The sequence below is a fragment of the Chrysemys picta genome, chromosome 5 (genome assembly GCF_011386835.1).
Source record: "Chrysemys picta bellii isolate R12L10 chromosome 5, ASM1138683v2, whole genome shotgun sequence".
In the NCBI taxonomy this organism is placed as follows: domain Eukaryota; kingdom Metazoa; phylum Chordata; order Testudines; family Emydidae; genus Chrysemys; species Chrysemys picta.
Window position 1 is genome coordinate 120,338,476 of NC_088795.1, and position 22,478 is coordinate 120,360,953.

The 22,478-nt window shown below is 42.5% G+C and overlaps 1 protein-coding gene across 5 annotated transcripts in view; it reads right to left on the minus strand.

Annotated features, from left to right (window-relative positions):
* Positions 1 to 22,478, minus strand: part of AFAP1 (actin filament associated protein 1) — a 175,006-nt gene that overhangs the window by 17,523 nt on the left and 135,005 nt on the right. For all 5 annotated transcript variants that reach the window (XM_005300759.5, XM_005300755.5, XM_065597100.1 and 2 more), the window contains 3 exons: positions 19,329 to 19,478; positions 15,578 to 15,789; positions 9,342 to 9,487 (listed from right to left, as the gene is read on the minus strand). In XM_005300759.5, coding sequence (XP_005300816.2) covers positions 9,342 to 9,487; positions 15,578 to 15,789; positions 19,329 to 19,478 — 508 coding nt within the window. The remainder of the gene's footprint in view (positions 1 to 9,341; positions 9,488 to 15,577; positions 15,790 to 19,328; positions 19,479 to 22,478) is intronic.

Here is a 22,478-nt window from a genome sequence, read left to right on the forward strand (position 1 = left end):
ACATATGTTTCTGTACCATAATCATAAGAGAAAGTGTAGGACTGTGTGAAAGCCAGGATGGAAACAGCTATAGCTGTTCTATCGTGTTACATGTGAATCTGCTGATAGAAACCAATTTGCCAGACCTCAATAAAAATTTCCGCCTTGTCTTTATAGGATAGAATGAGGAAGGTGTGCATGCACATTGGGGGGGGGGGGGGGGGGGGGGGGGGGGAAGGAGGGGGAGGGGAAGTGACCCAAGACTTTACTACAATCATTTTAAGAACTGGAGCAAACCAAGGTCCAAATCCTGCAAAATGCTGTGTGTGGGGAACCGTGAGCTGATCAAAATTTTTCAAAATGATTTTTTCTTCCGGCAAAAGACAGCATATATTAGAAAACCAACATTTTTGTGACAACTTTTAGGTTCCAATCCCTTTTTTCAGTTATATGAAAACTTTTCTTAGAATCTTTTGAAATGGTTTGTGCATGTTTTCAAATTATTTTTATTTTTGGTTTGCTGCTGTGTAACTTTTGATTGGGGACCGATTGTGACATGTTGTCATGTTCTCCGGACTCCTTGCCTGGATGAGCATGCGCTCCAACTGTCTCTCACACAGGCATGTGAAAACTCTGAAATTGAAACTTTTTTTATAGTTTTGAATGGTTTTAATTTAAAAAAAAAGGAACAATTTTGATCCAGCTCTTGTGGGATCCTCACTGACTTCAGTGAGGTTCCTTGTGGTAACAAAGGTCTATCCATGTGGAGCAACTTGCAGATTTGGGCCCCAAGTAGCAATAAATAAGAGTTACCTACCTTTCGTAACTGTTGTTCTTCGAGCTGTGTTGCTCATGTCCATTCCATGCTAGGTGTGTGCGCGCCCACGTGCATAGTTGTCGGAGAGTTTTGCCTTAGCGGTATCCATAGGGTCGACTGTGGCACCCCTTTGACTGCCGCGCTCATGCAGCGGAATATCAGGTGCCACCACCCTATGCCTCTTGGTTTCTTCTTGCTGGCAATTCCAACAGAGGGGCAGGAAGGCGGATAATGGAATGGACATGAGCAACACATCTTGAAAAACAACAGTTACAAAAGGTAGGTAACCGCTTTTTCTTCTTCGAGTGCTTGCTCATGTCGATTCCATTCTAGGTGACTCACAAGCAGTATCCCTGGAGGTGGGCTGGACGTTTACAGACGTGCGGCTTGTAATACCGTTCTACTGAAGCCAGCGTTGTCTCAGGTTTGGTGGGTAAGCGCAGAGTGAGACATGAATATATGAATGGATGACCAGGTGGCAGCCCTGCAGATATCAGGAATTGACACATGGGCCAGGAAGGGCACCGCCAAAGTTTGCGCTCTAGTTGAGTGGGCGTTTACAAACGCTGGTGGAGGCACCTTCGCCTGATCATAGCAAAAACGGATGCAGGCAGTGATCCAAGATGAGATTCTCTGGGTGGACACTGGACAACCTTTCATCATATCTGCCACTGTGATGAACAATTGTGTCGACTTGCGAAATGGCTCAGTCCTCTCAATGTAGAAGGCTAGCGCTCTCCTGACGTCCAGGGAGTGCAACCTATGGTTTTCCTCAGACTTATGAGGCTTTGGGAAGAAGACTGACAAAAATATGGTCCGGCTTGTGTGAAATTGCAAAACCACCTTGGGCAGGAAAGCCGGATGCAGCCGCAGCTGGACCTTGTCCTTTAAGAAAACTGCATAGGGCAGCTCTGAGGTAAGTGCCCTAATCTCGGAGACACTGTGGGCAGAAGTTATTACCACCAGGAATGACACCTTCCAGGAGAGCAGAAGAGGGGAACAGGACGCCAAGGGCTTGAAGCAAGCTTTCATGAGCCACGCGAGCACCAGATTCAGGTCCCACAGAGGGACTGGGTCCCAGACCTGGGGTTAGAGTCGCTACAGATCTTTCAAGAACCGGACTGTCATGTTATAAGTGAAGACCAACCTGCCCTGGGAAGAGGATGAAAGGCTGATATGGTGGCCAAGTGGATCTTAATTGATGAAAGGGACAAGCCTTGGAGCTTGAGATGCATAAGGTACTCCAAGAAGGACTGCAGGCCTGCTTGGGCCTAACCCCTTGGGCCGAGGCCCAACACGAGAATCGTCTCTATTTGGCCTGGTAGGTCTCCCTAGTGGACAGCTTTCTACTAACCAGTGGGACCTGCAGGACGCAGGCTGAGCACTCCTGCTCGTCAGCAGTTAACCATGCAGCAACCAAGCTGTTGGGTGCAGCACTGCCAGGTTCAGGTGCAGCAGCCTGCTGTGATTCTGGGACAAGAGATCCAGTCAGAGGGGCAGCTGCATCGGGGTCGTCACCGACAGGTCCATTAGTGTACTGAACCAGTGTTGGCGTGGCCAAGCCGGGGCTATCAGGATAACTTTAGCCTTGTCCTGCTTGATCTTCATGAGGACTCTGTGAAGCAATGGCATTGGTGGGAAAGCATACAGAGCCTCCGACCATAGAAGTAGGAAGGTGTCCGACAAGGAGTCCCTGTCGACCCCCCAAAACGAGCAAACAGGTGACATTTCCTGTTCTGGTGAGTCACGAACAAGTCCACCTGGGGAGATCCCCACTTTCGGAAGATCCCATTGACCACCTCGGGGTGGAGTGACCATTCATGATGAGATGAGAAGGCTCTGCTGAGGCGATCTGGCAATACGTTCCTGGTTCAGGGAGGTGCGCTGCCATGAGATGAGTAGCATGCTGCACACAGAAATCCCAGAGCTGGAGGGCTTCCTGGCAGAGGGCTGATGACCTGGCTCTGCCCTGCTTGTTGATATAAAACATTGTGGCGCTGTTGTCCGTCAGGACTTGAATGACTTTGCTTTGCAAACTGCCCTGAGATACCTGACATTTATGTGGAGGAAGTGGCTGACCCCCCGACCAGCAACCTTGTATACTGAGCTCGCCCAGGTGGGCTCCCCAGCCCAGGTCTGGGGTGTTGGAAACCAGAGTTAGTGTCTGATTGCTCCGCCATCTCTTCTGCCTTTAGGCCTAAGTTAGTGGCTACCCTTTGGATCAGGGCTTGGTGCTTCTTAAAGTCATCTGGTGGGCTAGCACAGGAGGGCCCCACCACAGCCTTGTCTGGAGGGGAGGAGGAAGAAGAAGGAACCGCTGGAGGGTGGGGGGCCCAGGGCATCATCCCCCGCAAGGGAAAGGGGGTCTCAGGGTGGGCACCTGTCCCTCCACCTCAGTGTCTACTAGCGCTTCGTGCACTAAGCCCAGTGCCAATTGGAACTTGTCCGATGTGTCGACTGATGATTGGTGAGATGGGGGCATCGGCATAACCGGCACGCCCCAGGCATTCCAATAAGGCCATTGTCCTGGCAGCAGGGCCAGAGCAGCATTGCTGAGGTGGATGCAACCTCAGGAGCCCACTCGCAACGGTGCTGTCTCGGCGAGGGGTTGAATTCCCTCTCTGTGCTCGAGGAATCCTCCTCCGGTGACCAGGGCTTGAGTCTGGCAGCTAACCGTTGCCATGGGTGACCAGTGCCTCAAGTACACAGACCGGTGCAGGGAGTAGTGGGAGCGGCACGGTGTTGGGGAGCATCCGCGTGGTCTAGGTGACTGTGATCGCCGGTGTGGAGAGAGTCAGCGCAAAGCTGACCACTTCCAACTATATAGCGACCGGCACTTCCCTCTGGGTGAGTCTCGACATGAAGCTGGAGACTGTGTCGGACATCTGTGGCAGCAAACTGGTGAAGTGGGCTGATGCAGAGACCAGGGGCGTGGCGACAAAGGGCTCTGCCTCGGCTCCGGAGATCAGCGGCATTCACTTGCCTTCTGGGAGGCTTTCATGGCTGGTTTGCCCTCGTAGGGAGCCTTTGCTGGATCCATCACCACACGTGGTGCTGGCTACAGTGGGAGAGTCCTTTGCTCTCTCGGCACCAGGACCTGGGAAGGTGTTGACTCTGCCATCAGTCCGGGTCCACTACTGCTCCCTGGAGTCAGATCCCATAGGGGGGTAGGAGGTCCCCTCGGGGACATGCTCCCTTGCGCCTCCGGTGTGGGCAGGTGGCCCAAACAGGGTCCTTTACCCAATGCCCCTTGTTCCGTCTTGCTTGGTGCTGGGTCCCGCTTCTTAGACATCTTCTTGGGCACCAGCAAAGGGGATCAGTGCTGGGCAGAGCCCAGTGCTGGAGGTGCTCTACACACCAAAGCCAAAATGCTGGGCATTGCATGTGACTGGGCCGGTTCTGAGGCTGGGCGAAGGGCAGCCTCCAGGAGGAGGGCCCTCACATGATTGTTGTGCTCTTTTTGTGTCCTAGGACAAAAGTTCTTACAGATGCAACACTTTTCTTTAACCTGGGATTCCCGCAGGCACTTCAGACCGCTGCCAGGCAGGTCACTAACAGGCATAGGGCTATTACAGTCAGTGTAGGGCTTAAAACCCAGTGACCGGGGCATGCCCCGCCTGGGGCAAAGTCCCCACCAGGACTGTAACTGACTAACTACCGTACTTAACAGCTACTTACTAACTAATCTACAATAAACAAAACTATTTACAGATGGAACACAAAGTCAAAAGGGAAAGAACCGCTGATCACTTGTGAGGCAAGGGAGCGAGGCGCTCCGAGCAACCACCACAGCTGTAGGAGGAAGGAACTGAGCGGCGGCGCCTGATATACCAACGCATGAGCGCGGCACTCAAGGGGGTGCCACAGCTAACCCTACGGATACCGCTAAGGGAAAAGTCTCTGACAACTGTGCACATGGGTGCGCACACAAATAAAATGGAATCGACATGAGCAAGCACTCGAAGAAGAACTATGATTCAGAGAGGAAGTTGCTTTCACAAACAGCCCTTGAAACAAAGCCAGTAACACGAGACCCCAAAGATCCTTAAGATTCAAGTACATAAAAAGAGATAAGAAGGAAAACAAAGATTCGCAACAGAACTATTCAATTTCTGAAGTTGACATTAATAAATTACAATAAAATCATGCCGTAAGGTAGATGGGTCTTTTGTTTCTCCATAGGGGTCATAAATAATGTGGGAAAAGCCTGCCAAACATGTTATATTTTATTCCAATTGTGTAGAATGAGGAACAATGTTTTCTGCAGATAGATTTTAATAATATTAACTAATCATTGTCAGCATTTAGAGCCTGGTCCTGTAAGGTACTAAGTATTCTCAACTCCCACTTAATTCAACAGGAAGTTGAAAGCCTTCAATACATTTCAGGATCTGATCCTCAGGAGAATGAACATACTGCAAATGTCACATCAAGCTGTAAAATAACTGAGAAAATAACTAGTGCCATACTGTATGTTTTGAAGTATTACACTGCTCACAGTCTTTGATTATAATCAGAAGCTATTACACATTGCTTTTGAAAATATAAACCTGGTATCTCTCTATAAATCAAATGCCAGATTAGAGAATTAATGTGCACAATCTGGCCGAGGTCCTGATCCAGCAAAAACTTAAGTAACTGAGCAGTTTTATAAAGAGGAATAGTCCAATCGAACTCCATGTGTGTAGTTACTGGCATGTGTAAGTATTTACAGAATCAGGTCTTGCCTTTGTAAGTAGTTTTCCACTGTCATCTGACTATAGACACTCCCCCCCGCCGATGAATCCTTCAACCTGAAATTCATCATGTCTTCTTCCACAGGAGCATTTTTAAAAAATATATTAGGATTAACTGGACAAGATGATCATGAGATGAGAGTTTGCAGGGGAAAAAAAATTGTAATTCACCATTGTAAAAATGCTCCTAACTGTATCATAGCTCTAAAAACAAAAGTGTTGTCAAGAAACTCCAACATTTTTTTCTGCTGTCCTTAATGAGAAACACTACCCAAATATTTCCAGACTAGATTTAGAAATATAGCCACCCCCTGCCCCAAATATGGTAGTATCTAAGTATAAGACAAGAAGGGACGGGAGGAGTGCAAGGAAACAATGAGATGATGCTAGTCAAACATGATAGGCAGTGGTCTCAACACACCAGCAGTCTAACTGTTGTCAAATGTATTGTAGGCATCACAGCAAAAGAGTTTTGAAGGTAACTTTATGGATGTTTATGGGGAGCTCCTCCCAAGCACAAGGGGCAGCATGGGATAAAGCAGAAAGGTACTTGTTTGAAAATGTAACAAGTGATAGAGTCTGGCATCATGGGTCGACTGGAGGCGAGAGTTGACATCTTGATAGCAAAGGAGAGATGATAGGCAGGATTGGATAGGCCACAAAGAGCGTGGAAAGTGAAGACACACAGCTTATGTTTGATGTGATAGAGAAGGGGGGAAAACAGTGGAGGGATGCAAAGAGAGGGGTGATATGATCAAATGGGCCCCGGTCCATGACTGGAGCTCCCAGGTGCTATGATAATACAAAACAAAAACAATGATAGGGTAGAAAAGTGATCTTTCAGGAGCATTCTGAATGGATATGAATGAGGCAAAACTGCATTACTTGAGGCTAGAGAGAAAGACGTTGTAGTAACTGAGATGCGAGAGTTTTTGCTGTGTGGATGGATAAGAAAGGCCATGTCATTTCTCATTTCCCCTTCTAATTTTACAAGAATAATTGGATCAGAAGTTAAAAGAGACATGCCCTAGGTTGCTTGCAGATAAGCTCTTACATTCACTTTATTGTGGTACGACAAATTTAAACAAATACTTGATAGGGAATTTTTATGACTTTGCAAGTTAGGTTTGGCATTCCTTTCTAATATGTGGTCGAGTTGCACTTATTTTTTTCACTTGGTTTCAATTAATATCACATTTGTTCATAAAATGAAAGCCAAGCAGTATTCAGGCAAAAACATTTCCATCCGGCTTCTCTTTTACATGTGGTTAATCACTGGGTGCTGATGGAAGTGAAAAATGCGTGTCACAGGAAAAGCTTTTTTGAGCCCTATTAACTTCAAAACATATATAAGCACAAGCGTCTAAATTAACTGCATTATGACTCTATCAAAATTACTTGGATTTGACAAAAATAGGATTGTGGTAAGAGATGAATCAACCCTGATTTCTATCAAAAGCCATTCAAACTAGAGCATGAATGAAGTGTCTCATTCTTCCGCACTGCAGCCCTCCTGACCCTTCACTGGTGAGAGTACAGTTTTTCCAACAGAAAGCTAGACTAGGTTTTCACCCTTTATGTATTTTTAGTCTATTCCTATTTATGATGGCTATATTGAGCTTGATTCTACGAAGTGCTGAATCCCGGTAATTTCAATGGGAGTTGAGGGCACTCAGCACCTTGCAGGATCATGTTTATAAAGTCCTAGTAAACCGTCTGGCCAAGATATCTTCTATCCACACTTTGCTGTCATGAGGCATATACTAACAAAATCTGCATTGTGAATCGAATTCATGTATTGGTGTGAATTTCACAACCGTGAGTTTTTAATCTTCAGCAAGGAACAACTGGATGTAGTGGGTCTATGAGAAAGACAAGGTGGGTCTTTTATTGGACCAAATTCTGTTGGTGAAGGAAACAAGCTTTTGAGCTACACAGAGCTCTTCTTCAGGTCTGGGAAAGGTAATCAGAGTACCACAGCTAAATACAAGGTGGGAGAGATTGTAGAATCATAGCACTGGGAGGGATCTCGAGAGGTCATCTAGTCGAGTCCCCTGCACTCATGGCAGGACTTAGTATTATCTAGACAAGAGGTTCTCAAACTGTGGTCCGCGGACCACCAGTGGTCCGTGAGCTCCATTCAGGTGGTCCGCAGATAGTTCCGTCTAAGATGAGCGCCTGGGCGGCCACAGACGAGAGAATGAAGGGCCACTCACCTAATTAGTGGAGCCATGCAGGTGTGGCTCCACTAATTAGGTGCCTGGACCCTGGAGAAGACACACATGTAAGGTGAGGTGGTGGCCTTGGGGGGGATAGGGGGTAGGTGGGAGGGGGCAGTGGGGTGAGAAGAGGGGGTGGGGGGAATATGGGACGTGCAGGGCTTCAGCGGCCAGAGAACGAGGCGACTTTCCACAGCTCCAGGGTTGTGGCTGCCGGGGAGAGACGGCCCACCTTCCCAGCTCCAACTCAGAGGCTGCTGTGGCGGGGGAGAGACCCCCTCTTTCCCAGCCCCAGCTCAGGGGCTGCTGTGGCGGGGGAGAGACCCCCTCTTTCCCAGCCCCAGCTCAGGGGCTGCTGTGGCGGGGGAGAGAGGGCACATCCATCACATTAGAAAGGTAAGACTACTGATATTAAAATGTGAGTTGTGTGCTTTTATTTGTAGAACAAAAAAAAACGTTAATTATTATTAAGGTTTTTTTTTTTTTTTTTAATATAGCGCTTTTATCCAAAGCACTTCACAATAGTTAGCTAATGGTACAAACAACATTTGGAAAAAAGAACAAGGAGTACTTGTGGCACCTTAGAGATTAAATTTATTTAGGCATAAGCTTTCGTGGGATAAAACCCACTTCATCGGATGTATGCAATGGAAAATATAGTAGGAAGATATATATACACAAAGAACATGAAAAAACGGGTGTTGCCATACCAACTCTAATGAGTCTAATCAATTAAGGTGGACTATTATCAGCAGGAGGAAAAAAAATATTTGTAGTGATAATCAGGATGGCCCATTTCAAACACTGTGAAACATTTGGAAAAATCATTAAGTGGTCCGCTGAGACCCTCAGCAATTTTCAAGTGGTCCGCGAAAAAAAACGTTTTAAGAACCACTGATCTCTAGACCATCCCTGACGGGTGTTTGTCTAACCTGCTCTTAAAAATCTTCAGTGATGGAGATTCCACAATCTCCCTGGGCAATTTATAACAGTGCTTAATCACCCTGACCAGTTAGTTTAAGGGTAAACACATGTTGCAAGAGACCATTTAAGGTGAAGTGGGCAATTCACACCTCTGCAGTCACAGGACAAAGGAGGGTTAGTGGGTTACAGGTTGTTGTAATGACACATAAAACCAGTATTTCTGCTGAGTACTGAGGGCTAAACCAATTCTGTGAATTTACATTAGTTCTGTTAAAACTTGGAAAGTGAATATAACCAGCGTAAACTATTGTGACTGAATTGTGACCAAGCTTCAACTTATTTGATCATTTAAAGCTTTAGGGCTGCCAGAAAGAAGGGGTTAAAATAGCACCTAATTACTAGATTCCTCTTACACTATAAGTGTGAGAGTTGAATACATCATAAAAGTGGACATATTCTGCCTCTCTTGTAATACTTAGCCGGATGCCAGCAAGATAATCTTAAACACATCTCGAATGCTTAAGTCAAGATTTCAATCCCTCAAGAATTTAATATCTTGGCAAAAAAGGGAAGGTTTGATAAGGTCTCTTGATATTAGAACTAACATAAAGCTGCAAATTCTGAAATTACTGAAAACGCCCTTAAATTGCTTTTAATGCATCTTACCAGAAGGTCTGTTTTGCAGCTTGTATGACGCTTGCAGTCATCTCCACATCAATATAATCATAGTGCAGGGCTCCAGGATCTGTAGATGAACCGGTTTCAGACAGTAAAATCCCAATCCATCTGCCCATGTCTTCAGATGATGAAGCCTATGATGATGAGAAGATCTTATATAAACTCATAAATTATTACTGAAACAACAGGCTTTTTAATATTAATTACTTCATAATTACGCTTTTATTTACTAACATGTTAATATAATGATGCACGTGAGGCTCTGGATGACCTTTGCCAAACTATGCTAACAAAAAGTAATATTCACTGAGGTTATTCTGCCATAACGAACACATTTAAAGCAACATGTTAATAGATTACGGAGTAAAGCAATACGAACAGTTCCAGCAAAAGAAGGAAAACAAATGCACGAAGCCAGTGTATCTAGGTATGCACCTTGCTTATTTTAGATTTCAGAAAGCTGAGACAAATGTTTTCCACTACAAGGCTAAGCTTTTAAGAAAGGTAACTTGTCCAAATTGTAAAGGCAGGATAATCTTGGACAAAGAAATACTAAAGCAGGTTGAAAAATGGGGGGGAAGGACACATTAAAATTGTGGAAATCATTCTAGTTTTTTAGTTTTTGAAACTGAATGATTTTCAGTTTTTGAAAAATGTCATGCAATTTTATAGGCATTTCAATATTTATTTACTTAAAATTTCTTTATTCAATGTAACAGACTCAAAGATTTTTTTCCTTTATCTCATTTCCTTACTGTAGTTCCTCTTCTTTATATTACACTTCATTCGTTTCCTGTTCTTGTAAATCGTCATCCAAATAACCTGTACTGGGCATATGTAGCATGACCCTTCTTCAAGGACAAGACACTGATCTGATCTGCACTTAAGAAAACCTGAGTGTTCAAAGTATCCTACCAGAGTCTGAAAATGAAAGTTTGCCTCCCACTAGTTTCCTTACAAATGCCACTACATGTTATCTTTATCTAAGGTGTCCAATTTTAACCAATAAAAAGTCAATAGAGCTACCCTGGAGCCACTTTTCATTGTTCGTTTGTTTTTAAATAAGCACTGAAAAGAACTTATTTTAGCTCATTTGAAATGTCCTATGCTGTTTTATTCTGACTTTTGGAGGGGGCGGGGGGCTGTTCCTACCCTTGGATTTGTTGCAAAGATATTAAATAATACAACTATGGAACTCTTTAGTGTAGTTTTCCATTTTACAGCTATTCCCTGTGTTAAGCAAGAGTGCATTCTCTCAAATTGGCTCAGTGGTTGTCAGTAGCTGTCTTCTCTTGGTCTTTGGACTCACAGAATCCAAGTCTAGAAGGGACCACTGTGGTCATCTAGTCTGACCTCCTACATAACACAGGCAACACAACTTCCCCAAAATAACTCCTACAGCATGTCTTTTAGAAAAACATCCAATCTTGATTTAAATATTGTCAGTGATGGAGAATCCACCATGACCCATGGCAAGTTGTTCCAATGGGGGTAATTACCCAGACCGCTAAAAAATTATGTCTTATTTCTTGTCTGAATTTGCCTTGCTTCAACTTCCAGCCATTGGATCATGTTACACCTTTCTCTGCTAGTCTGAAAAGCCCATGATTAAATCTTTGTTCCCCATGGAGTACTTATGGACTGTAATCAAGTCACCCCTTAACCTTCTCCTTGTTAAGCTAAGTAGATTGAGCTCTCTGAGTCAATCACTATAAGGCATTTTTTCTAACCCTTTAATCATTCTCGTGGCTCTTCTCTGAACACTCTCCAATTTATCACCATCCTTCTTGAACTGTGGACACCAGAACTCAACGCAGAATTCCAGCAGTGATCACACTCGTGCCAAATGCCAAGGTAAAATAACCTCTCTACTCCTACTTGAGATTCCCGTCAATGCATCCAAGGATTGTATTAGCGCTTTTGGCCAAAGCATCGCGCTGAGGGCTCATGTTCAGATGATTATCCAAAAGAACCCCCAAATCTTTTTCAGAGTTACTGCTTCCCAAGATAGACTCCCCCATCTTGTAACTATGACCTACATCCTTTGTTCCTAGATGTATGCATTTACCTTTAGCCATATTCAAAGTGCATATTGTTTGCTTGCGCCCAGCTCACCAAGTGATCTAGATCACTCTGTATCAGTGATCTGTCCTCTTCATTATTTACCACTCCACTAATTATTTTTTGTTATCTGTAAACTTTATCAGTGATGACTTCATGTTTTCTGCTAGGTCATTAATAAAAATGTTAAAAGTATAGGGGCAAGAACCTATCTGTGCAGGACCTCTCTAAAAACACATTCATTCAATGATGATTCCCGATTACATTTTGAGACCGATCAGTTAACCAGGTTTGAATCCTTTTAATGTGTGCTATATTAATTTTATATCTTTCTAGTTTTTTGATCAAAATGTCATGTATCTTACAGAAGTCTAAGGCTACATCTTCACTACGGGGGGTGGGGGGGGTCGATTTAAGATACGCGTAGCTGAATTCGACGTATCGCAGCCGACTTACCCCGCTGTAGGGACGGCGGCAAAATCGACCTCTGCGGCTTCCCATCGATGGCGCTTACTCCCACCTCCGCTAGTGGAGTAAGAGCGTCGATTCGGGGATCGATTGTCGCGTCCCGACAGGACGCGATAAATCGATCCCCGAGAGGTCGATTTCTACCCGCCGATTCAGGCGGGTAGTGTAGACCCAGCTTAAGTATATTACAACACTACTACCTTTATCAACCAAATTTTTAATCTCATCAAAAAAAGATAAGTTAGTTTGACAGGATCTATTTTCCATAAACCCGTGTTGAACAGCATTAATTACCCTCCATTAATCACCCTTATAATTCTTTATTAATGTATAATAAATTAAGAACTCCATTATCTTACCCAGGATTGATGTCAGACAGACAAACCTATTATTACCCAGGTCACCATGTTTACCCCTTTTTAAAAATCGGCACATTAGCTTTTTTCCAGGCTTCTGGAACTTCCCCAGTGCCCCAAGAGTTATTGAAAATCAACATTAATGGTCTAGCGAGTTCCTTAGCCAAATCTTTTAAAACTCTTGGAGGCAAGTTATCCAGACCTGCTGATTTAAAAATGTCTAACTTTAGTAGCTGCTATTTAACATCCTCCTGAGAGGACTAAATGAATGAATGTGTCCCTTCCTCCCCCCAGTACAGAACAGAAATATTTATTGAACACTTCTGCTTTTTCTGCATTATTATGACCTTCTTCCTCAGTTGAAGCTTTTTGGGCCTCTTGTTAAATATTCTTAAACAATTCCCAACTATCATTTACATTTCTCTGATTAATTTCTTCTTCCCAGCTGATCTGGCCTTTAATTGTTTTCAGCTTTGTGAAACTGGTCCTTTTAAAGCACCAAGTACATCACTGGTCTAGACTTCATTCTGTTTGCACATTACAAATGTGATCAAGTGTTTATCACTTTTACTTAAGTTGCCACAAATTTTTAGTTCCTCTTTATTTGTCAAGATGAGGTGTGATATAGAATTCCCCAGGTTGGATGCAACACTTTTTAAGTTAGAAAATTGTCATCTATAGTATTTAGTAGTTTCAAGGATGTTTTAATACAGGCAGCATAAGACCTCCAGCATACATCACTCAAATTAAAGCCCCCAATGATTACATAGTTTTTTTTTTCCTTATGTTATGATAGGTGCATAAGGAGGCAGTCATCCTGTTCTCTAGTGTGATTTGGTGGTCTGTGGCAGACACCAACTAATACCCCATCTTGTGTTTTAGCTGTTAGGACACTGATCATTAAGCATTCAAGATAAATTTTTTTCTGAATTATCAGTGACTTGGAAACAGATAATGCCATTTTTGGCCTAGAGTGCCCCTTCCCCTCCCCTATTGAATCTTCCTTAACAGGTTATATCCCTTGATTTAACATCCCAGTCATGAGAATCTTCCCACCAGGTTTCAGTAATACCAACTTGATCAAATTTATGCTCATAAATGAACAATTCCAATTCCTCTTGGTTGTTACCCAGCCTCCTAGCATTGACGTATAGGCCATTAAAGAATTTCTTCTCTTCATGTCCTAACAACTAATTTTGTTCTCAACATCGCGATTGTGTCTTCCATCTTTTTAACCTCCCAGAGATCCTGGCAAGTTCTTGGGTAACCCCTGGTCCAGTTCCTTAGCCCTGTGGTCTGCATCTTGCTCTTCCACCTTATCATCCTGCTACTCAGCTGCAAGACAGGGAGCTTCTGTACTCTCCAGCATCGCATTAGACTCCAGGGAAGGATGGGTACCAAGTACTCTGTTCGGCTCCTTAGAAAAATTGACAGGTTTTTCTTCTTGCCTGGTTGGTATTATTAAGGATCTCGATCTTTTGCTACCATCGCCTGCCAGACCAAATAACTCCTTCCTCAGCAAGGTGCTCAGACACTTGGTTGTCCCAGAAGTCAGCAACACCTGCCCATCTGCCTGAGACATGCATATTTCCACAAATTTGGGATGCCGATGTTATTCATAAGTGGTGAAGCCATGAATGAGTTATGTAAAACGTGTTAAACAGATGCCAATAAAAAGTTTTATGGCATGCCACAACATATGAGTTTTGTTTATGCCACACCTTTTAGGTAATAGCTATTTTATACACTTTAGATTTTTAATTTTTTTATTAGTAATATACACATAATTCCTAGTCTCTAATTTCACAGACTTTTTTATAGTCTCAGACTCTAAGGGAACCATTGTGATAATCTAAGATGACCTCTTGCACATTGCAGGCCACAGAACCGCACCCCCATACTGCTGTAATAGAGCCATAACCTCTGGCTGAGTTACTGAAATCATAATTTCAAGACTTCCAGTTGCAGAGAATCCACCATTTACTCTAGTTCATACCAGCAAGGGACCTTTACTTACACACATCGAAAGTACTGAAATTCTACCTATAGAAATGTGTTGTGTTTGGTAGGTTGTCAGTTGTAAATGTATACCTAAAGCATTCATTAAAGATATAGTTTTGAAGATTTATTGTATGTAAAATGAGCACTTGTTGGTTAGCACATTAATAGAGAACAACATTTTAGAATCTAGAAATGTAATAAAATATATTATGGGTATGACATGCATATTTCCATGGAAGGATGCTTCGCTCACTGTGGGACGGTGGTTTGGAAGAAGTTGATGCTCATAAAATAAATGCACCTCTCTAAGCTTTATAGTGCAGGCAGGACTATTGAGACAGGTAACTTTCTTCTGGCAAATCTGACCCATGTGCAGGAGAATGCAGACTAGAGAGGACACTACTATGGGAGAGTAGCATTAAGGCTATTTGCAATGCGGGAGCTATTATGCTAGCTTTTCCCATCCAATGCTGGAAGAGTACACAGTGCTTAGTCTTGCTTGAAACAAGTCTAATGTAAATGATGGTATAATGGCCTGTGTACAACTGGGAGTGTTTCACTGTTTACATGTGTGGTGTGCATGGTAGGAGGCCCAACTTGTGGCTAGGAACCAAATTTCTCTAGTACAGATACACCCCTGACGATGACTTCAGAATAACAAATCTTGAAGTTGATTAATATGCCCAGGAGAAGTACAGATCCAGAGCTGTAATCTTCAGCGTAGTGAGCCACAGCAAAGTTACTTAATTAGCGCTCAGTCATCTGCATTCTGAGTTACCTCCTTGATAGAAGACTCTAACAGGGGAGGTGCATAAGCACTTATAAAGGGAAGAGAAACGGTCAGAGTGGAGAGAGAGACAGCAGAAAACATCTTGTATCAGAGGGGTAGCTGTGTTAGTCTGAATTTGTAAAAAGCAACAGAAGGTCCTGTGGCACCTTTAAGACTAACGGAAGTATTGGGAGCATAAGCTTTCGTGGATGCACTTGCATCTGAAGAAGTGAGGTTCTTACCCACGAAAGCTTATGCTCCCAATACTTCTGTTAGTCTTAAAGATGCCACAGGACCCTCTGTTGCTTTTTACAGAAAACATCTTAACAGGGAAGACTGTTGTGAGTTAAAAATCAACAATATTAGGGTTTTCCCCTTACATCAATTCTCATCCAGATAAGTCTCTTTTGCCTGTAACTCTTAATTTGTTTCTTTCTATAATGTTTATTACCCAGCTCTGTAACTGTATTATTTAACCATGGAAACATTTTGAAAGGCAGGTTGCATGAACGAGCGGTAATTAGCCCATGTGCATCTCTGCAAAGTATGCACATCAATAAACATCGCACCTCTAACACTGCGACCTCCTGCCCATTTCGAAGCAGACGGAATGTCAAGGGATGCTTGGAATCCAAGCCTGGAATGACTTCACAGCCACGCAGAGGAATAGAAACAATGTGGGTCTTCAGATCTGTTCTGTCCTTATGGAAAATGAGCTTATTATCTTTCACTCTGCACCAGCGTTCACGCCACCGGTTATTTGAGAGCACATTCAGATATCCTGCAATAAAACAAAATACGAGGTATTTTATCCTTCACTTATTTTAAAAAAGAAACTGCTTTTTCAATGTAATGCTAGTTCATATAAAATTTATTCCTGTATGTGCAGATTGAAAATCCAGATGATTTTATAAAGACAAATAAATGGCCTTTTAAATTTTTTTCATTGAAACTCTCACTGTACCAGTAACTCAGAAAGCATGGCTTATAAAGATTTGATCCTGGTCATATTCTGAACATATGCAAATGACTGTGCTGAGTTAGTGGCAGTTATGGCTGAATATTCCAGAGCTCCTCTGCCACAGGGTTTCCCTGAGATTTTAGTAAAAATGGAGTGCGGGAGTCGGAGTCAAGAGGTGTTCCCACAGTGAACCCCAAAGTAGGATGATGTTTAAAAACACTATTTAAAAGGTTTCAGTATATCCTAGACTACACTAGAAACATAACCTGCTCATGTGAGAGTTACATGCACAGCTGATTTGTGCCCACACAGCTTTTTCACAACTGAACTGTATTCTACAGTTCTATGGATACATCCAGATCTATCACTGCTAATTGTGTTTTCATAGTGCTTACTGGGAAAATAGTGACAGCTAACCCATGATGACTCAACAAGGAACAAGGGGACTAATGGACATGCACATAAAACAGCACCAGCAGCACATGGGACTAAGCACTCAAAAGACGTCCCACTGCTTAGAGAGTTGGAAGGAAGCAAGATCAGCAAAAGTGGTTACACAGGCACGATTACGAGGTCCCAGCTAAACAGCAAAATATGAATGTTATGACCTGGCTGCAGGAAAACAACCGTATACAACCTAAGCTGCTGATGAGGGCAAAACACCATTACAGGCCCATAGTTACCATGTGTTATTAATTATGTTTCTTGTGTGCAAGATGTGTAGAACCAACCATGCCATTAACTGGTTATAAACCCAGTGAAATGTTGTATGAATACAGACGGTAAGTTAAATATAGTGGTGGAGTTTCAGTGAACTATGTGTAAAGGGGACTGCAGGGCACTGGGAGAAAACCCTGTGCTACTGTGAGATGATCAGAGAGTGAGCTTGTGTCAATATTGTCTGAAAACAATTCCATAAAGACCCATTAAACTGGATTCATTTGGCACTTCATTCTACTTAGCTAGAATAGCTAAACCAGAGTGATCAGTTTTACTTGTTGCTCATCGTATTTAATTTTGTGTAAAACACCCACTTCTGCTGTTCTTTGAGTTCAATGCATGGAAATTTTAAAGCAGAATCAAAAAATCTCCACTGGGATTTCACTGAAATTAAAATTAAAAACTAAACAAAACAAAAAAACCCCAAGAACACCTTCATATTAGGTTTAGTTAAACCAGTAGTTTATACTGGAAGAGAAAAGGACCTTTGAACTTGGCTCCCAATCACATATGGTGCATGAATTATAGACAGTATATTTCCACTTCCAAAGAGTGTATTAAAAGAGGAAAGGATTGAATGACATCTTCTTCAGGGCAGAATTTATATGAAATGACTCATCTTTTACCTCACTGCCGATTTTCATTTTCAGTCACAAGGAGGAAAGCTCTTAATCATTCTGGATAGCTATCTTTTTGGTTTTCATTAAAATTATGTATTATATGGCTTAATTTTTCTGGGTTTCCATTCCAATATCACAGTTACAACTTCAGGGCTTGATCCAGCAGGATATATCAGCATATCTGAACTGTGCTACCCTTGGAAGATGCCACCAACCTCCCCTCCCTCCCCCACAAAATAAAAAAAGTGGAAATCTGGAGAAGGAAAGAGCCTCCTGATCTTGGTTACTTAGGATTCTCAGTATTGTCCACCCCACCACACCCCAACCTTCCCCCTCTTGAAGATGGAAGAGATTGTATAGTTGGTGCAAAACGATAAAACTGCAGGGATGGAAAAGCCTTCTCATATACATGGCGGCTGACCTATTTAGGAACGATGAGGGGTTCCTATTATTTAAGCAAAATCTCTCTTTTTAATCCCATTGTGCCTCTCACAGAAGCTCTCCCAGTCCAACGTACTTTCCCTGAATTAAAAGAGGATCCTCCCCCCCCCTTTTTTCCCCTCCCAAATAGCCCTATTTAACTTTCAAAAATCAACATGTATCCAAGTCCTGTGAATGGTCTTAAATGAGGGGCGGGCCAAGGGGAGAAGGAGAGACAGCTTTGGATTCTGCCCATTGGCCAGATTTACAAAGAAAAGCAATCCAACTTTGAAGAACCCTCGTTGTGATTGCCAGAGTGCAGGGGGATTTCCTTTTCTCACACTGTGTCACCTCACCACAACTTCATTTGTCTTTTTCCTTCCCTTCTTTGATTTGGAAGTAAGGCATGCTCAGCGAAAAAAGCCTCAACCTATGGAGCAGCCAACAGGAACGAGCCAAATTCGGAAAATGATGCAAAACTCCTTCTTCTGCAAAGGCTTCCGACACTGATCAAAGCAGAAGCACTAGTAATATGTGTTTCCAAATAAAACCTAGGAAGCGTGCCGAGTAGAGCCCATTACCAACAATACTAACAACTATATTTAGTGCCCAGATAGGAGATAATGGACAGTATAGAAATACTACAGATTACATTATATAACTATAGTCTAGAGGAACATATTCTGGGAAAAGAAATATCTCACATAATAGAGAGTAGTCAATTAACTGCAAAGCCCAGAAAGTTTTTAGCTTCCATGGAAGCCAGATGTTGCAGAAGGTCAGTTGTGCTTTTTCCAGCTGCTCTTTTTGGTTGATAAACATATCTGTACTCTCTTATATCTCACACACACATACACACAAACATATTTTTAATACAAAAATTTGCTTATACATGTGATTCTCAAGCTGTGGTCTGTGGACCACTTGTGTCTATGACACAGTCCATGAAGTTGCTTCTATCAGTCAGGCTTTAAGCAATAATGCTTTCTGCCATTTGCTGCCCCATGAATGACCTCTTTTAGGGTTTACAGAGACTTTTCTGATCATCTAAAGGGGAAAATAATCCCTTTGGGCACCTTTGAACCCTGTATAGCTGCTTCATGGCTTTCTTTTTTTAGGTGTTTCTTTGATTTAAATTGAGCTGTGTTCGCATATGGAGTTGTTACTAAACAGGAAAACAAAACCTAATTGTAAAGTGTCCTGGAAAGGAAAGGAGCTGTTGGGACTGAGCCAAAGGTCAGCACTAAATATACACATACCTACAGGGAGAGAGAGAATAAATAGCATGGATACAAAATTTTGGGATGGAAAAGAGTTAAGCAAGCAACTCCACCTATCACATTTTCACCTGGTATCCTTAAATATTTAAATACTATCCTGATGTTATCAAGTACTATGGTTCCTACAGGGAAGGGGAATCAGGATTGAGGGGGGGAAATGGCCTACAAGAAATTAGTTATCTTGTGAAGTTTTACATAACACCAACTAGTTTGAAAACCACTGCAATAGGAGCAATTGTATATGAACGGCTAGGCTAGGAGTCTATAGTGCTTTAGTTGCAGTGTAAGCTTGAGAATTTAAGAGAGTCAAATCACTTACCACATGTTGGAACATCTTCCTCAGCTGATGAGGTCTGTTCATCTGTTGATGGCTTTTTCTTTCCTAAACTGATGATCTTTGTTATTTTTTTCCCTGTTACTTTAGTCACTGTGCCCTTGGTCTCTGACTTGGAACTCTTCTTCCTCTTAACTATCAAGAAAACAAACATGGACATCTTAGTATGTTTGAATGAAACCAATTATATTAAAGCGCATGGATCAAAATAGAAAGGAAAACAACTGCGCTGCAAATATACAAGCACAAAACTGATTTAATTCTTAACATGAGCATTTGGACAGAACGCACAATTGCATGAGCCATTAATGCTGATGTCCCTATCACATGCCCAGCACAATATCAAAAACATGGCACACAGAAAGGTAAGACTAAAGCAAGTTTATCATTAAAATTCATCAGTCTAATTGCTCCTCTCCACTTTAACCATCTTCTAATTCAGAAGTGTTGTTAGGGTAATTCCATGCTGTACATTCAACTTGACTGCACTGGAACAATAAAGGACGTTGGATGATCTCCTGTCATTGTTCCTTAAAAGCATTTCCAACATAATGCCCTGGCAATGAATCAGCCCATTCTTTTAGTAAGTATATGCCTGGCAAAAATATCCCTGCTATTGGAACTAGGTCAAGGTAACTATACAGATCAGAATGGGTCTTTGGGAAAGGCATGTATTATAAGATAACTTTCCTTTATAATGGAATAATCAAGATCACTTAACACTCCCAATGACTAGGAGCTGCTGTTCATTTTTATGGAAAGGACAGTGCAGAAAAAATAGTTTACTAGATCTAATCATTACATATGGGAACTTAAAATAATGCATGATTATGATTGGTCTGCACATACAATTTGGTGCTGAACTTAACTTGCTTCCATTGAAGTGAACAGGATCAGTGCTGGGGACACAACTTTCAAAAGTGGCTAAATGACTGAAGAGCCTACAGTATATATTTTTTAAAAATATAGTAGGCAATCACAACCAATAAAAAAAACCAGAGCTGCACAAAACTTTCTTTGTGAAACCAGAACCACAATAATCTGGTTTGAGTTTTATCAACAATATAAAACTCAGCCCCGATTAACTATTATTGCAAACATGGGCCCATTTTGAGCTCAACCTTAGTTGACAGACAAGAAATGAAATTTAACTTAGTGGTTTTGACAGAACTGAGCTGAGTTTCAGTTTGTTAGAACCATCTTTCCCCCTTTCCACATACACAAGCACGCAAGCACAAAAAACAACTCTGTGGGTCTGAACTGAGACCCCCAAAAAAACAAATACAAGGTTCATTTGAAAGATAAGAATTGAAATGTTGACTTAAAAAAATAACTGGTACAAATTATGTGACTTGGCAAATCACGGGAAAGAATGTACACAAAAGAGAAATAATTCACAAATTCTCAAACCACAATTTGTTGTCTTTTTTTTAGCCTTTGTTATTTGTTAACACGGGAAATCATTAGAAATTCCATCTGTCATCGAGACTGTCTCTTTCATTGAGACACTGCTACCAACATATATGCAGTGGGGGAGTCCTGTTTTCATAGGTGAAAGTGGATTATCTGAAAACCTTCAGTAGAATGATGATTTGTGTGTGGGAACAAAAAGCTAAATCCTGCCCAGGGATCTGCAGGGTTGATGTAACCTAATATTGTGCTGTCCCTACATGCAACGAATTCCCAAAGTTCTAGGGAAGGAGAGCATCCCATCTGCTCATATCATCATGAGCATAGGGAGACAGCAGGAGGCAGCACTTGACTGAAGACAGGCTGCTATCTCACACAGCAGCAGCTTAAGAACATCTGCAGCTGTGGAGTAGGGGAGGGAGGGAAGAAGAATGCTTATGTCTGGGTTTGAGGAATAATGCCCACCCTCCCCCCCTCAGAATTCAAAGAAAGTCAAATCAAGCTCATTAAAGTGGAAAGTGCAAGGGAAGAATTCCCAGCTCCGGGAAAATGCAGTGAAAGGAGCCCACGTGAATTCTAATGTTCTTGCTTCCTCCACCTTCACTCCCCATGGCATTTTATTCCGTCATGGAGAAGAAAGGCAGAGGAAATGACCTTTCTCCCAACCTCTTTCTCCTGCAGTATGTGAAAGGGATACATCCCCTGATCTCAAGACGAACTGGCAAGTAAGCCATTTCTTCTCACCTCCTTCACCACAGCAGAACAAGATGCTGGTGGAGAGAGGGGGGCAGCAGCTCTGTGGGAGCAGAAGGGAGATCAGTGCACAGTGAAGCCAGCATCCCTTCACATGGCTTACTGAGCTTTCGCTCTCACGGTTACAGCTGATTTAGAAAAGAGCCCTGCAACTCATTCAGAACCCCTTAAAATGATTTAGTGATGACAGCCATGTGTTAATGCATTAAATGTCATTATTTTGTATCAGTTTCTTCATTACTACAAAAGTCTAACTCTACTGTGACAGAGTTGAAGGCCAAGAGTTTCAAGTGACTGGTGCTTTTGATTGCCCAGCTTCGGATACTTCAAATGGGCCTGATTTTCAGAGGGTGTGCATTCAGCACTCTTTTGAAAATCAAGCCCCTATAAGGTGCCTCAAGTTGGGCACTCAAATCACTAGTCACTTGTGAAAATCGTGGACTATGCACATATTCTGAACTTCTGTACCACAGACACATGAAACCAACTTGAGTGTCTACAGCAACACAATTTTTTATGCCGTCTGTAGTTTTATGAAAGTTTCTGTAGTATGTAAATGTAGCCATACATTTTGGATACAGACGTCATAGTGAGCTACTGTGCTCCATTCTGTTGACTGGGGTGTGGAGATCTATACATTTGGGAGATTCGTTCAAAATCTCCATTGGAAAAGGAGGGCAAAGATTACAAACTAAAACACCCAAAGGAAAGAAACACCCATTTGTGTCAGGAAGGGGAGACACAGTGCTTGCCCAAAAGCCAGTGCTGATGCAACTGTTTTCCAATAGAGCTTACATCAGCTTTTTCACAGCTACAGGAAAGTACTGATTAAAGGAGATGTGCTCTTCTGAACAAGACTGAGTATTGGTATATGTCAAGCTAACTAGGTTGGTATCACCTATTTACAGGAGTCTTTTCTTCAAGGGGAAACAAAAAGATAATCTGGGGATTGATTTTGCAGACCTTACTCAG